Genomic DNA, 16,624 nt, shown 5'->3' with positions numbered 1-16,624 from the left:
TGGAAACTCATCTCAGGGTCAGCCCAGCTCCTTCCACGTTGGGTCTTGGAGCCCTTCAAGGATGGAGACCACACAGCCCCTCTGGGCCATGTGTCCCACTGCTGGACTGTCCTAGTGGAAAAGCTTTTTCACCCATCCATCCTGACTCTCCTGTTCCAGGTGATGCCGTTGTCTCACTATCACGTTGCGGTGGAAATCCTGGTTCCATTTTCTCAATAATCTCCTCACGGGGACGGGAGGGCCGCTGTTAGGTGCCCCCACCCTGAAGCCATCTCATCTCCAGGAGCAGCCCATCTCCCTCAGCGTCCCGTTGTGAGCCTCCAGTCCCTCTGGGTGGCCTCCACTGGCCTTGCTCTGGGTCTTGTTGGTACCGAGGATCCCAAAACTGGATGCCGCTGCCATCAGGCCACACGTTTACAAGACGAGGAGCCGGGTGACCTTGAGACACGGGTGCTCGGATGGGGCTTGGCAGGTCTCCAAACTCGCCCAGCACCCAACGCGGGGGCCCTGAACCACCAGCAGCAGCAGGTCGGCTGGATCCTGGAGCTGTGTGCCCCGAGTCCTGCCCGCCAGCAGGGTTTTACCTTTCTCACCAGCTGGGTTTTGGCAGGGTGGGGTCAGTTTGGAAATTGGGTGCCCTGTGCCCAGGTTTGCGTTCCCAAACGGCCGTGTTGAACCCAGCAACGGACCCACCTGGCGCTGCCCGAGGTCTCAGCTGCACCTCCGCCTCCCTTTCCCTGCCAGCAAGTCTGCACGAACGTTTTACCCGCTCGCTTCAGGTGTGTTTGCTCTCCTGCCACGCTCCCAGAGCAGTGAGTAACTCGCCAGCTGCTGGGGGATTAGGAGACATTGAGATAAACCTGTTCGACTCGGTACCTGCTGCACCCCAAGCAGGGATTGCTAATCTCCCGTCCTTTTGTGGCTCCCATGCAGGGCCATGAGCTGTGTGCTCTTAATCCCCAAGAAATGAGCAGGCTGAGCAAAAAAACAAGGGAGGCAGGCGCTCAGGGGATGGAGGACTGGCCATGCAGGGTGAGAGCAGGCATCCTCCTGCCCTGGTCCTCCTGATGACCCACCGGGGAGGGAGAATTGGGACAGGACAAATACAAGGGGATGTTAGCCCAGGACACCCCCTTCCTACCAACCGTCACTCGCAGCAGCATCTCAAGGCTTGTTAAAGAAAATTAAATTCCTTTAAATTTCCTCCTGTGAAGTCTCGCAGCCTGGGTTATGCTGCTTCGTGCCAGGCACCTGTTCAGCCCCCAGGAGTGAGCTCTGTTGGTGCCCCCAGGTTCACAAGCCCACCAAAACTGAGGTGCTCTGCACAGCAGAGTTCCTCACAATCCTCTTTAAATGGCCACTGGACCCTCCCAGAGCTTAAGGAAGGCTCATGCAGTCCCCTCAGCTGGAGCTGCACTGCAGTAGTGGAGCAATTAACATTCTACACGGTGAAGTTTATCAAGAGCTTCAGCAGCTCTGAAGAGCTCACACTGCTCTCAAGGGACAGCCACAAATTTCTGAGATGCTTTAGAGAGCCTGCACCATCACCTCAGGGAGGTGGTTTCGGTGCTGGTGCCAGGGCCGGCTGTGAGATGGGGGCTACTGCATGGGCGAGGAGGTTTGCCGAGGTACAAAACACTGCCAAGGGCTGTTGTTGCTTGCTGCAAGCACATTTTGCATTTACTAACGGAGATGGAGCTGCAGAGGACACCCGAAGGGGCACAACGCAGTATAGTTTGCTGCAGTCACAGGCCAGGGGATGGATGTCTCCTTTCCAAGCGGATCTTTTGACCGAGTCCTAAAATCTGTGACGCCTCGTAAGGGTCTACCATGCACACGGAAGCACAGCGAACCAACAAGACAAACATGAAGCGCTTGGAGGATTGCACACGGGGTTTTTATTCAGCCAGATGCCGTATCATTACAGCTGTCTCAAGCACACCAAGGATTTCTGAGCTTGCTGTTACAGACAGCTGACTCCCATCTCCGCTTTTAGTGTGCGTTGTCTCGCACATGCTCAATGATTGTCTTCAGACCCAGCCACGTCTCCTCTGCCGTCGGGATAATTTGGCTGGCTGGCAGGAGGAAACCGTAGCGCCCCGTGTCTCGCAGCTCAAAAGCGAATGAGTATTTAATGCCACAATCGTAGCTCCAGTCTATGCTGCCTCCACTGGCTTGGTCTGAAAAAGAAAAGGAGAAAAGGCACAGAGGGTGAGTGGGTGATTGATCTGAGCTCTGCTTCCACCCTTTTTGTATTTGTGAGGGGCAAGTATTAGGTTTTCCTGTGAAGACTCAGCTCCAAATTCTGACTGATGGTGTCACTCTACAGAAGCATCCCTCCTTCCAACAGGGAGACACCTTGAGGGGGTGTCCAGAGACTGCTGCCCTGGGACAGCCCGTAGAGGCTCAGAATACCAAAAATACTCACAGATAGTAGAGCAAATGCTCCCCACTGTAAAGGTGGTGCCATAGAGGGACTGGATGGCGTTGGCAGCAGCTTTCCCCAGGGCATTCTGCAGAGATGAGGATAAAGGACGAGTCAGAAAGTAGCCACACTTAATGAGACTAAATGTTAAGATTTCACCAACCTGAACCATACTCAGGGAAACCTCCAAACTAGTTTACAGCCTGCTTTCACTCCCCATAAAAACAAGTTATGCCAAATCACTCAATTCCTTAATCACTCACACTAGACACAGCACTCACAGCTTTCCCAGTATTTTGGGGAGGTGACATTGCAGGTGAATTAAATCATAGCCAGTTCCACATCTGATCATCCAGTGTTTCATCTCACCTACTGCCCTTGTCAAGAGAAGGTTCAAAATACACCAGAAAACGCCAAGGCAGTTGGGGACCTTCCAATGCCCAGCAGCCAGCTTTGTGCTCACTGCAGCTACCTAACGGGTGGTTGTAAACAGAGCCAGGCTCTTCTTGGAGCTTTCAAGCAAAAGGACGAGGGGCAACACCAAACTGCTGCAAGGGAAATGGCGTTTAGGTATTAGGGAAAAAGAAAATCCCCGTGACAATGGGGAAAGTTTGGAACGGGCTCCAAGAAGCTGTGGAATCTGTCCTTCCAAGCAGTCAAAACTCAGCTGGGCAAAGCCCTAGGCAGCCTGATCTGACCTGGAAACTGGTTCTGACACCAAAGCCCGCCTGCTTTGAGCAGAGGGTTAGACCAGAGACCTCCAGAGGTCCCATCCACTTAAATTAAATTATGACAGTGAGATTCATATTCCCTCAAAGATATTATTACAGATGTGATGCTGTCATTAGAGCAGAAGGAAGGATTTCTGGACGAGCAAAGAAATCCAAGAATGGGTGGGGATGGCACAAGTTTGTGTGCGACCAAGACTTCTCTTTTAAAGGCATTGCACTGCACGAGGTCTTTGCTTGCTCTCATGAGCGGTTACTGTTATGGATGGCAGAGTTTATCCCCTTGTTTTTATCCTGATAGCTCACTATAATACTTTAGTATGGAAAGCCAGCTGGACAGAGCAGAGGAAGCTAAAAAAAAAGTCATTATGTCTCACCAGCTCAGCGTAGTCTGCTGGCTGAGTGCATTTATAACCATAGGGGTACATGAGGAGCTGAGAGTAACTGTGGAGGGTGAGGAAAGCCACGACGTTTCCATGGTTCTTAATAAAATTCACAACAGATTTAACTTCCACCTCTGAGTTGGCACTGGGCCCACGGTAAGAGTCGGAACAGGGATTACTACTGGCTCCAGGACCTGTTGGTAGAAAGGGGGAACAAAGACGGATCTGTAAGGATTGGTGTTCATGGAAGGTCAAAGCAGATCACCACAAAGCTGGGCTTCCTTAAGACCAGGTCCTTAGTCAAAGGCAAGGTCTTAAGTGCTGATAAACACTAGAACAGCAACAACAGAGCATGAATACTCGAGGGACATAAATTCTGGAAGATACGGATTCCTTCATCTTTTGCTCATTGGCAATTAATTAAAAGGTATCTTCACAAAAGACAGCAACCATCCTATTTGACCATTTTCTTTCTGAATCCCTTATATTAAGGAGATCGCTGGTCCTGTGTAACAGGATCCAGGAGCATGAAAGGAACTTTCTTCTTCCAGCCAGAATCCAGAAACTTTATTCCTACCTCCAAAACCCGCATCCCAGTTCCTGTTTGGATCAACTCCAATACACAGACTGCCTGCATTCTTGGAGCGGGTCTTCCGCCACATGCGATTCTGAAAAAAAAAAAAAAAAAGGAACACTATGGAGCAAATCTTCATCCTTGCATTAATGCTGCTACCCAGAAATAGTTGCTGTTCAGCGAGAAGTGTTCCTAGGCACAAGCCTAAGAACATTTCTGATGGGCTGACAGCCAAAATGGGCCAATGGACACAACTGAAGGACTGGTGAATTTGCAGTGAAGGAGAAAGATGGGTTAGACAAGTAATTGGTATCTTTGGCTTCCCAGCTCTTTTGTAACTCCTTCTTACAACATCAGCAAAAGGACTTTCAGAGCCTATTTCTCTTGCAGTAGTTGGCTTGGGAGAGCATGACAGCTTTCTCAATTGGCTTAGATGCACAACGTGTTTACTCACTGTGGTGTGAGTGAACTCATATCCATCAGGGTTTGCAACTGGCAGCAGGAAAATGTCCATTTTGTTCAGCAGAGAGGTGATGGATGGATTGTTCCCATAGTCGGAAGCAAGCTATGCAGAGGCAATAAGGTACACCGTGACTATCAGCACATTTCTTTCCCACTCATTTATGCTCTAACAACTACGTACAGAGGCAAAGCTGGCTTTCAGAGCAGGCAAATGAGAAACACTAATTACCTACTGGCAATAACTGTTCCTCATTAGACTTGGCGCTTGGAAAGAGCAATGAATCTATTTCACTATTTTGTTCCAAAGATAGGAAGTTAATGGAAGAGGGCAACAACATTTTCCCCTGCCTGTCCCTGAACACAGGCCAAGGCTAGCGCTAGGACTGAGGCGGATTAGCCAGGTTGGGAATGTACAGCTGTGCTGCTCTCCTCTGGTGGCTAGGTCATTTTCAACAGAAATAGATGCTCATTTAGCGAGAACTGGAATGTTTGGCACCTTTGTGGAAAGCGGCCAACCACACAGTGTTCCTCTGCATGCGCAGACTGAAATAGAAAACTGACCTTCTCAAAGTCCTTGGTCATTCACAGGGCTATCAGCCCTGGAATCCCCAACAGTTTCACCTGGACTACTGCATTTTGTCTGCTTAAACATCTCCTGGCTGTTTTAACAGTACGCAGCGTTTTTCAATTCTTTGTCTAAATAGTTGCCATACTGTGTCTGGAGTCAACCGTGTTTTAAGAGGGTTGACGGAGAGTTCTCAGAGCAGGCTGACCACGTGCAAGTGCAGTATATTTTTAACTGGAGGCATTCCCAAGGCAAAAGAAAATCAAACGCTGCCAAAGTGACCTTTCTAGCAATCCACATCGCGCTCGCTTGGGTAACCCACTCTCGGGAATGGATGCCAGCATCGATCCAGATTGCAGGACGGTTGCTTCCTCCAGTGCTGAACTGTCAAACAAAAGAAAAAGTTTTAAAACCCTCACTGACCCCTCTTAGGCAAAAACATCCCATATAGACAGGGTGTCTTGGTTTCAGTTGGGATAGAATTAATTTTCCTCCTAGTAGCTGGTAGGCTTCTGTTTTGGATTTAGGATGAGAATAATGCTGATAACACACTGATGGTTTAGGTGTTGCAGAGCAGTGCTTACACTAAGCCAAGGACTTCAGCTTCTCATACCGCCCTGCCAGCAAGGAGGCTGAGGGTGCACAAGAAGCTGGGAGGGGGCAGAACCAGGACAGCTGACCCCAACTGGCCAAAGGGATATCCTATACCATGTGGTGTCATGCTAAACAATTAATATGGGATGGCTGGCCAGAGCGGTGGGGTGTGACTGCTGCTCGGGGACAGCCTGGGCATCAGTGAGTGGTGAGAAACTGCATTGTGCATCACTTGCTTTGTACATTCTATTATTATTATTATCATCACCACCATTAGTACTTTCCTTCCTTTTCTGTCCTATTATACTGTCTTTATCTCAATCCATGAGCTTTTACTTTTTTTTCCCGATTCTCTCCCCCGAGGGTGAGCAAATGGCTGCGTGGTGCTGAGCTGCCTGCCAGATTAAACCCCAACACAAGGACGCTTTGAACTGAGTCGTGCTGTACCTATAATGCATAAGTACATTAGTATATCCATACACATATGTACACTCAGAGTCCAAGATATGCTGTATGACCATACCTTGAGCACGTACAAAGGCCGCTTTTCATAGGATTGCCCAATCTGGAGTTTACTGACGATGTTGCTGTACTCAGATGCGAGATTATCCAGTTCCTCATAAATCTGGAATGAAAAGCCATGATAATATTTACACTCCGTTTGTATACAGTGCTGCCCAGACCAACCATAGCATCTGTTGAAATTATTTTTATCTCCCTTTGTCATCATCACTGTGGCCTCACCAAAGCCCCACCTCACCTTACGTCAGTGTAGTTGGTGCTGTTCCTAATGTCACAGATGTAGAGGGAAACGCTGCTATATCATCAAGATTCATTTATTTCAGGAATAAATTCAAAAGCCTCTTTAAGTACTTCTGGTAGTACAAATAACTTTTCCTCTGCTCTGCTTGATGGCTACTGGCTTCCTGTATTTTCCTAGATTCATTTATTTCCCAATTTCTTTCGAGGGCCAGAACTGAAAGGTTTTGAGAGAACTCTGTAGGAGTTTATCAAAAATTATGATCAGCACTTGCCTGTCCCAACACTCTGTGAGGAAGTGTTGGCTCATTGTGCTGACCATGAAATTAATACATTTAAAAACAAAACTTTTACCAGAAGAAGTAAGTGTTTAAGGCCAGGTTGGAGGGGGGTTTTAGCAACCTGGTCTAATGAGAGGAGTCCCTGTCCATGGCAGGGAGGTTGGAACTAGATGATCTTTAAAGTCCCTCCCAATCCAAACCGTTCTCTGATTCTATGAAGACGCCAGAAAGAAAATTTAGATCCTAATATAGGATGTTTGATTGAAGACAACACGAAAAAAGGCCAGAAAAAAAAAAAAAAAAAAGAATCCTTTTCCCCAAAAGCGAGATCTAAGGAACTCACAGAGCTTAAAGAATGGTAAATGCCATAGTTGAAAGTGTTGCTGCTGCGCTCCATCTGTTGACTGGCGACCATATCTTGCTTTTCTCTGTCAAGAACGGCCTAAAAGAAATAATTCAAATTTTGAGGAAAGCGTGCTTAATTTACAAGCTTCTTTCCAAATGTTTATAAAATAATGAAATGGTGGCTCTGCATACTGGCTCCAGCCACAGTCCCAAACTTCACACAGCTATGGAGCAAACATGCTTCTGAAGAATTTATCTGTAGTGAAGTGGCAAGAATACTGCTGTTTAAATGGTCAGCATGAAGTTTTTAACACTGGTTAAGATGAACAAGAATAGCATTGGAAAGCTGGAAAAAGGGGCAGCGTTTCTGCTATTTTAGATGCTCTCGTGGGATTACTTTTTAAGAAGAAATTTTGGATTAGCGCCCACAGGGGCAATTTTTCTCTCATATGGTGATGTACAGTTCTTCTGGCTTATGATGCAGAGCCACTCGTAACAGTTTATTGAGTTACAAGTGTCTTAGTGTAGGGATTCCCAAACTTTGCAGTCCAAAAGACCACATGGAATTCTTCAGGGATTATCAGAACAGCCCTGTGGAGCCTATGAGCTTATTAAAGTCACTATCCAACATGGGTTAGGATAGCATCTGCAAAGTGATCTCCACAGTTTCTCAGAACAGAAATGATCCACAGCTTGCCTTTGGAAAATCAGTGACAATCTATAAAAAAATATAGAAAATATAGTCTATTAAAATAAGAGGAGGGCTATAAAGTCCATAAAAATAAGGGGAGGACCTCACAGAAGGCAGACTACAGAACAATACCTGAATTAATGAAGGAGGCTGGACTGTGAACCACTATTTATTTCCACTGTATTTGAAAGCTAATCATGTGCCAGTGGCATTACCTACCTGCAGGTCTTCGATCAGGATTGAGTACTCGATCCTATGGGACTCCAGGAAGATTTTGACTGCTTGGAGGCTGTTAGCAGGGACTCGCACATCCACAGGGAGGGAGAAGGTGGAGGGATTTATCCAGAAATCAAGCTGAAAAGAAAAAGGAAAATGGATTTGGTTTGGGGGAAAGTGTGCTTTGCAAACAGCTTTCCTAAAGCTTTAGAAACATCAGTTTCTCCCAAATTTAACAACTTCTGCAGTGTTCCCCAGCACATTCCATCCTGTAGCTTGGCCTCCCTCTCCTCAACCTTGTATGAGGTAACATGACAAATTCTCACATACACAAAAAAAATAAAGATCCAGCAGGAGATTAGAGTCAGCATTTTCACTGACTTCAGAGCTCCAGCAATGTAAGCAAGAGGAAATTTCAGTCTTCTATGGTGATTATTTTACTATTCACCTTTTTACATGTAGTAGTTTCAAGAAAAGCTCCATATTACATTATATGACAATATGAAACCCATTACTTTTATTTCTCCTTTGGTAGAGCTTTTCTAAATTTTAGTTTCTATACTATTCAAAACAATATTTTTAAAAGAAAGTGATAATAAAAATTCTCACCAATAACAATAACAACAGTAATAACATAGAACTTTCTAACATTTTTCTGTTTCAATAGAAGTCAGACTAATTTATTAAAATTCTTCCCATTGTTCTGGGAGACAGGTACAAAAGTATTAGCATCCCCCTTTTAACAACAAGGTTTTTGATCCTAAGAATAAGAGCAGACCAGCTCAAATACGACTGTAAACCCAGTGGGAAGCAAATTTGAGTGCAGGCATTCCTGACCATTAGGCTAGTACTAGAATCTGTAGATCAAAAACCAAATATTCAGACAGTATGTCTATCTATGACAGCTGCCACGTTATGGTATGACCCTTCCAAATTCAAGGCAAAGTCCTACCAGGATAAGTCCTACCCCAGTCTGAAATGTTAAAAAATGCCGCTGTGATAATAACGTACCTGAAGGTGTTCCAGCGTTTCCAAAAACTGTAACTTCCTAACTTGTTCCTCATTTTTTGTCTTGATTCGGAGAACCTGGTGCCTGCAATAAAAGAACTAGCTGGCTATTGAGATTATGAATTTGGAGAGTTACTTGCATGAGATCAGCCAATATGGACTTCTTAAATGCAGTTGACTTAGTGCTACCCAAGAATTTAATCAACAACCTGCAGAGCCAGCCTGGTATACGTGCACTAGATTAGTAACTAGTTAAATGGCAATGTTTAAGATTTCATCACGAGCAAGACATCAAGTGAATGAGTTTTTAATTGGTTACAAGGATTAACACTACATCTATTATTCTTTGTCAAGGATTTGCAAAAAAAAATTGAGTTTGTGAATGATGAAATGATGGTAACAAGGGGCAACATCTCCACACCCTGCTCTGAGCAGGAAAGTGGACTAAAGACCTCTGGAGGGCCCTTCCAACCAATGTTTTTTATGAAATAGCAAAAGGATCTAAGAACAAGTGTACACAATGTTTGTAGGACAGCAGATCTTATTCTGGAGAGCCAGTGGGGATTCTGAAGGAAACCTGAGAGCCACGGTGAATAATCAACCGCAAGCAAAGCCTGGGATTGATGCCACGGCCAAAAGTGCCGATGTGCTCCTTAGCTTTAGCATCCGAGGACTACTGAAAGAGAGCAGTGTAAATGCTGCATTTGCAAGTGGCATATGGCGATGTGTTTGTTTTCACTCTCTTCTTCCCCAGGCATCTGCCTTTGGCCACTGTGGGAGGCAGACCAACATCCACAGAGTCCATCTCCCAACCTGGCTCAGCTGCTCTGTTGGCATCCAGTGCAAGCAGTACTGAAAAATGGAGATGACTCAGAGCAAATCGACACAAATGGTTGCAGAACTGGAAATCACATCTTAAGGCACAGTAAACAAGGGACTTAACATAGGAGCTCAGTTATCCACTGGTGTGGCCTCAGCTGCTGAGAAATGTTCTTTAATACCAGGTTCCTTGGTCTGGCCAACTGAGGTGTAAAATTCTTTTGTTGGACCAACTTAAACCAACTTTGAAGGTACTTTACCATGTTAATTTATTATCGGATTCTCCACCACCATAAGCTTTATTTTGGATTGGATTCTTCTCTGAAGAGGAGATGAGGTTCATTAACCACAGCTACTGGAGGTGACTGAGGAATGAATTCATGAGAACCCAGTCTACGATATGGCAGAGACCAGATTGAAAGACCGCAATAGTTTCTTCTGATCTTAACAAACCCCAGAATTTTAGTAAATTTAGTATACTATTCTACTTATTCTTAATCCTTACATTTTAATATACTCTTTGCTCACTGGAATCTAGTGTTCACTAGGTTTTTTATTATTTTCTATTAAGGTTCTTACATGGTCAGTAAGGCTGTGAGGAAATACACCAGAAGGAGATTGTTTTGCTATGAAACATACACGTAAACCTTTAGGATATAATGGCTGGAAATACAGAGTCAGGTCAATTAGAAAGGCTCTGAAGAGGATTAAACATTTAAAGAGAAATATGAATCTTCAAAAACACAATGGGAAGCCATTGACCTGTCAGATCTGAAGGCAGGTTCTGATCTTCTGGCTCTGGTCTGTGCTGGACCAGATCTGTCAAGCTCTCAAGCTTTGCAGTGTGTTAAGCTTCAGATCTAGGCTTGAGACCACTCCCTACCTAGCAGCAAAGCTGAAACAAATCCTTGGGTAAATACAGGAGCTCAACTCTGCAGCTACACCCTTCTCTTTGGACATCCCAGATGAAACTAAAGAGAGAGATTCCTTCAAACACTGGAGAACCAAAGCCATGAGAGAAGTCAGTCATAAAAAGCAAAGAATGTGCCCCAAGCAGATTTTTTAAGGTTAAGATAATGAAAAAGAACAACTGGAAAACGCAGTCTTGAAGGTCTCGAAGTGAAAGGTCGTACACAAAAGCATGACTCACCCAACAAAAGTTTCCAGGCATAAGGCAGCCCCAAAGAGGGCACTGAAGATCAAAATCGGCTTCATGTTTGATATGAAGAGCAACTCAATCTAGCAAAGGTGAATTTATAGAGGACTTATTAAGAATCCCTTCTTCAGACAAAACACATCTGAATTCCATGTGACTAAATTCTCACATGTATCAGCATTTCAAGGTAATCAACAGCTTGAAGGCTGATTTCACCTCCAAAAAATATTTTCCAGTAATCTGGAAATTCCTGTAACCTGTAACAAGAATTGTTTTCAAAGCTTTGCCCACAGAACATTTTAGTGACCTGGTAAACATTTTTCTGCTAGGTAGAGGGGAATAGAGTCACACTGAATGGTATCCCAGCTCTCACTGGGATGGAGCTCTACCAGTAGTTTCTTGCTCGTGTTTTTTTTCTCCTACAATTGGTTTCTAGTAGCCTACTCCTTGATATAGAGTCAGCTAGCGGAAAGCTCTCACTCAAGCAAAAATACACAAATCGAGCAATTATTTTGAAGGATGAACTCCAGATTCTGCCTGCTATACAACAAGTTGTCTCTGGTAGACTGGGCCCAGACAATGCTATAAATTTTCTCTTATGTATGAGTTACACATTTCTAGGTGTAAGCCAGACAGTTTAAATATATCTTTATTGAAATTACTAGCATCCCCCAGTCCTCAGTTGGGGTGGTTTCATACAAATCCAGCCAGCCTTGCCAGTGCTTCAAGCAAATTAAAGACGTAGCAAGCTTCATGTGAAAACTGTACAACAGGAGCAGAAGCAAAGCCATGGGTGAACAGGAACACAGGAGCTCAACTTTGGACAACCTTGCTAGACATCTCTTCCAAGGAAGAATTCTTCTCAGGAGGAGGTGACTTGGGTTTAAAGAAGTGCTGGAACAGCCACTGCTGGGTCCACACAGCTCTACAACGCCTGCAGTGCTGTTTGCTGATCCTGTAGCTCTGCGTGTCCCTTTGTTCTTGTGCTGGATGCTGCCTATGCCTCACGTTACAGGGGATGGCCTACATCTCATTTGCCTTCCACACAGGTGCCCAGGTATCTGAATTGTTGCTTTCCACACCGAAGGAGTAACGGTGACAGGCGCTCTCCTGGCTGATCTTTAGGGACTTCTTCTCTCGCCTTTGGTCACAGGAACACCCAGCTGTGGTTGTTCCAGAATGACAGGTAGAGCCGTAGGGCTGTTGGATGCACTTTTCCTTCGTCCCATTAAAAATGTTACTAAGGAAGAGCCAGGTGTTGAACCTGCTGCAATATGTGCAGATAGGGCTCCTGGGAACTAATATGGGAGAGAACGGAGACAGTTCAGCTACTCCGTAATCAGCCTCAGGCTTCCCCTCCCAGGAGCCACACCTTCCACTCCGAAAATCTAGGTGAAGGGCTGAGGGAAGGAAATGGCTGACAATCCTCAGCAGAAGGTGTTACTACAGACCTCACCCACATAATATTCTCTCTAAATATTCATCAGCACCTCCCTGAGGAGCTTCCACCGGCTTCCACTTCCACCCTGCCCCTCTGGAGCTGGGGCAGTGGCTCCTTGTCAGCCGATTCCAAGTGAGTCTCTGCTAAGGGCAGGCCCTGTTTTTATGGGAACAAAGGGAGCTTCTGGCAGGGACTCTGCCTGTTTTGACAGGTGGGAATTAGTCATCCTGCAGTGGCTGTATCTTGGGGGCACACTGTGGAGAACATACGCTCTGCGAGGAGAGAAGGTGTGTTGCTGTGAGTCCTCAGGTCTTTGAGGTTTAACCTAACCCCGTCCTTGGGAAATAAACAGACATCTCCTCTCCCCTCAAAGTAAATCAGGTAACGTGAGTTTCTCCTAAAAGACAGGATCCACCACGAGAATTTCCTGCTTCTAGCACTACAATAATGCTGGTGGGAGACAAATTCAAACTGTAGCTTACGGCCTTCAAAATGTCTTAAAGAACTGGTAGATTGTCCACACCATCTCCTGTGGATTCACTCTTTGAAAACAGGAAGGAGGGACTTAATTGAGGGCAAAATTACGGCTTGCTTCATTATTCGTGCTATATCCTGCATGGACTTACACGCTGCCAAGAGATCCCGCCAAACATTATGTCAGGGCCCAGGGTACACCAACAAGCTCCAAATGCCATGACCAGCCTCATTTAGGGCCTCCACCCACTGCATTTTAGGAGCTGCATTTAAGCCCAAACCTTTGCACCCTTTCCTAATTCCTGCTGAAGGAATCAGGGGATATGGTGCTGCAGAAGCCTGCGGCACTGCGTCCTCCCACTGCAGCCATGCGGTCCTGCAGGGTTTGGAGATAAGCCTTGAACCACAGGGGAAGTCCTGTGTGCAGAATCCTGCGCAGGCTGAAAGTCAGCCTCGTAGCGCTCCGCTCAGGTTTCAAAACACCTGAGCAAATTAGGGAGCAGCAGGAGAAGGGGTGTACCACAAGAATGAGCCAGAAGCCCAAGGTGACAGCAAGGCAGGCAGGGTAGAGAGCTCACCGCAAGCTGCATGGCCCCACAGGACCCAAACACGAGGAGCAAAACAGGTCTGGTGACACTGACCAGGGACAGCCGCGCTCCAGATCCCAGATAAGTCCGCAGCTGCAAGGCAGGTCCAAGGCCAGGCCGGGATGTCACGAAGTTCAAACCCAAGGACACCGTGCACCAACAGCAGAGCTCAAACAGGGCCCAAATCAAATGGCCTCAGCTTAAATGCAGCTCCCGGGTCAATGGGCGGAGGGTGCATGGGTGGGGGCCCCACACGAGGCCGGTCTGGGCCCTGGCACATTCACCCGGCAGGGTGGGACGTCTGAGCGCAGTCCCAAGAGGATGCGGTCTCACACGGTGAATCACGAACACCGCGGTAACGTGTTAATACCCGAAAGGTTGAACGTATCTCATCTGACCAAAGTTTGCCTCCTTACAGTTGCCTTACAAAGTTTGTCTGTGCTGTCTTTGATACAGGACCGGAATGGGCATAACCCCTCCTGCCAACCAGAAAGGCCTCAAAAGACATCACGCTTAGGTGGAGTCGCTCCTTTTTGTAAAGATTGTCCCCTCTGTTGTTATCCCTATCTGGTAAAGGTTCTTGCGACCACGATGCAGCATAGTGGTCTCTCCTGTCACACGGGAAAGGCTGGGGCTGAAAAGGAAGAGGCAGCCTCTGTCCTCAGAGTACGTCTGAGCCCGAGCCCATGTCCTGTGACCCCGTCCATGCCTGTCACCCGTCCTGTCCTGGTCTGTGCCTCAAAACAATGGCAATTCAGTGAGGAGGGGGACTGGAAAGGGGAGACGACCAGCGCTGGAGTGAGCTCTTCTTGTGCTCCTTGTGCCCCATGTGTCCCCTCTGCCTTCTCCACATACCTCTGGCTCTCTCACCGGGGTATTTTCTACATAACTTTTTTGAACCCTAGGCATAAATTTACAAAACTTATCTTTACCTTTGGAATTAGTCTCCCTTTTGTCAGAACATAACCATTTATCTTGAGCTTTCTGGAGGATCTGCTGTAGGAAAATAACATACAGTACAGATTTTGTTACTTACAACAATGTATAAACACCACTTCCTTAATAGCTAAGGGGAAATATACATAATGCTAATTCTTACGGCGTGTGCAAGCTTGTGAGAATGGCAGTTGCGACGGTCCTGGGACATGAGACTGAGTGGTGTTTGCACAGCTACAGCACAGGGAGCGGTGCCAGATCCTGCCCTGCTGCCCTGCTGCTGTGCCACAGCATGAGCCAGATGAAAATGCTGCCAGGAGGGGAGCCTCATGTCCTTGGCCTTTCTGCTGAGTCTCCCAACAAGACCGCAGTCCTTGGAAATCCAACGCATGTTACATATAGACATTTTTCTTTTGTCGTTACCTCGAGTTAGACCTGCAGCACCAGCACAGCAAAGGGCTCCATCTGCAACTCATCTCCTGGACGATCAAAGTTAATCCCATGCAATTGGCTATAATGCAATTCACTTTGGATTACTGCTAAGAGAACTATTATTTCTGTAAGTCGATTATTTAGGCATTCCTAATCCATAAGGCACCTTAGCAATGCCCTGGATAAGGAATGAGTAGGGATTTAAGTATGTGGCTCACCATTTGTAGACATCACTGGAATTGTTTTAGGACCAGAACGTTAATTTTGATCTTTCTGGAAGATTTGCAGCTATATGCCAATGTAATAACACTGATTGCAGTGAAGCTACTTATTTCCAACTTAAATTTCTTCAAATCAGGAAACCAAGGCCTTCAACTTTGCAGGGTTCCCCGGATTTCCTGTGTCTGAGTCACAGAGCACCATATATTCCATCGGATCCTGTTGTGGCTTTGCATTTTAGGACACCAAGCACATGTGTGAATTGTAACTAGTAATAACAAGAGGATGGGAAGGGTACTGGGAGAGATACAATCAGCTACTTGTACCTGCAGATTAAAGACCAGTTCTAACAGTGACATCATCCCCTGAGTGAGATAGTTACAAATAATAATAACAACTTCCCAGGCTGTGAAAGCCTTTTAAGCAGGGAAGTTTTGTACTAGGCCCACAATAAGCTTCTGCTAAGAACCAGCAGATGTCAGCATAAAACACAAAATTAAATATCTTACAGAGTGTAAGCAGGGCAGACAAGACAGGTAATCAAAATGCCACTGCAGCACCAAGGCAATATGTTCCCTCCAATCCCCCCAAAGCCTTCTTCATCATATTTCCTGTCATCTGGTTTCTGACTGGTGCCAGACAGCAAGAAGTCATTTTGCCAATACCACAAAAGACAGGAAAAAGGGTTTGCCATGGAGCCTCGTTGCTGGACGCGGGACCCAGCGTTGCCCCTTCTCCGAGGGAACAGCATTTCTGTGTTCAGAGCAACCCCTTGTCCGAATGAGAATCTCAGGAACCCCTGGTCAGGAAACACTCGCAGGGATGACAGCATTGCAAAAGTTGCCTCTTTTGTGCCTGTTAAGTCTGTCAGCTCTGATCTGGTCAGTGCTCTCAAGTCCTGTTAGCATGCAGTGTTTGGCGGCTGTTGGGTGAGATTCATCTCATCTCTCTCTTGTGGTGTCAGAGCTGGGAAGCACTATTTTTCAAGACTGTTTTTCCTCTGTAATTATGAAGAAGGAGACACATGCAGCCATTCACTGCATCCTCAAGCAGCCGTTTGATTTTGGAAGGCTAAATTTGACTTTTAACAGCCCCTCAATATTACCTCCATTTTATGCCTTTCAGGCTTTCATCTTCTTGCTTAGGAAATGAGTCAAAGAGCAAGAGAGCTTTCAGACCAGCTGAGATTGTCTATTGGCATGGATCTAAAAAAAAAACAACTCTCAACCTGTTTGGGCACAACACCTCCCACCAGCCCAGGCTGCCCCCAGCCCCATCCAGCCTGGCCTTGGGCACTGCCAGGGATGGGGCATCCACAACTTCCCTGGGCAACCTTTTCCAGTGCCTCACTACCCTTGGAGTAAAGAATTTCTTCTTTATATCTAATCTAAATCTCCCCTTTTTTAGTTTCAAGGCATTACTCCTTGTCCTATCCCTACACCCCCTGACGAAGGGTCCATCCCCAGCTTTCCTGCAGCCCCCTTTAGGTACGGGAAGGCTGCTGTAAGGTCTCCCCAGAGCCTTCTCAA

General features: G+C 46.3%; 1 protein-coding gene across 1 annotated transcript; it reads right to left on the bottom strand.

The window, feature by feature from the left end:
• Positions 1-1,992: 1,992 nt before the first annotated feature.
• On the bottom strand, positions 1,993-13,526 carry LOC118258066 (carboxypeptidase A2-like). Its single transcript, XM_035566586.1, has 12 exons — positions 13,500-13,526; positions 11,001-11,089; positions 9,035-9,116; positions 8,027-8,161; positions 7,115-7,213; positions 6,255-6,356; positions 5,420-5,521; positions 4,565-4,675; positions 4,114-4,204; positions 3,531-3,730; positions 2,429-2,513; positions 1,993-2,180 (listed from the first exon to the last, which is right to left on the bottom strand). The coding sequence occupies exons 1-12, from the start codon at positions 13,509-13,511 to the stop codon at positions 1,993-1,995; spliced, it is 1,296 nt and encodes a 431-aa protein (XP_035422479.1). The 5' UTR covers positions 13,512-13,526.
• Positions 13,527-16,624: the final 3,098 nt, after the last annotated feature.

The sequence above is a fragment of the Cygnus atratus genome, chromosome 1 (assembly GCF_013377495.2).
Source record: "Cygnus atratus isolate AKBS03 ecotype Queensland, Australia chromosome 1, CAtr_DNAZoo_HiC_assembly, whole genome shotgun sequence".
NCBI classification, from domain to species: Eukaryota; Metazoa; Chordata; class Aves; order Anseriformes; family Anatidae; genus Cygnus; species Cygnus atratus.
Note: the sequence above shows the minus strand (reverse complement) of the source record. Positions and strands in the feature narration are given on the sequence as shown.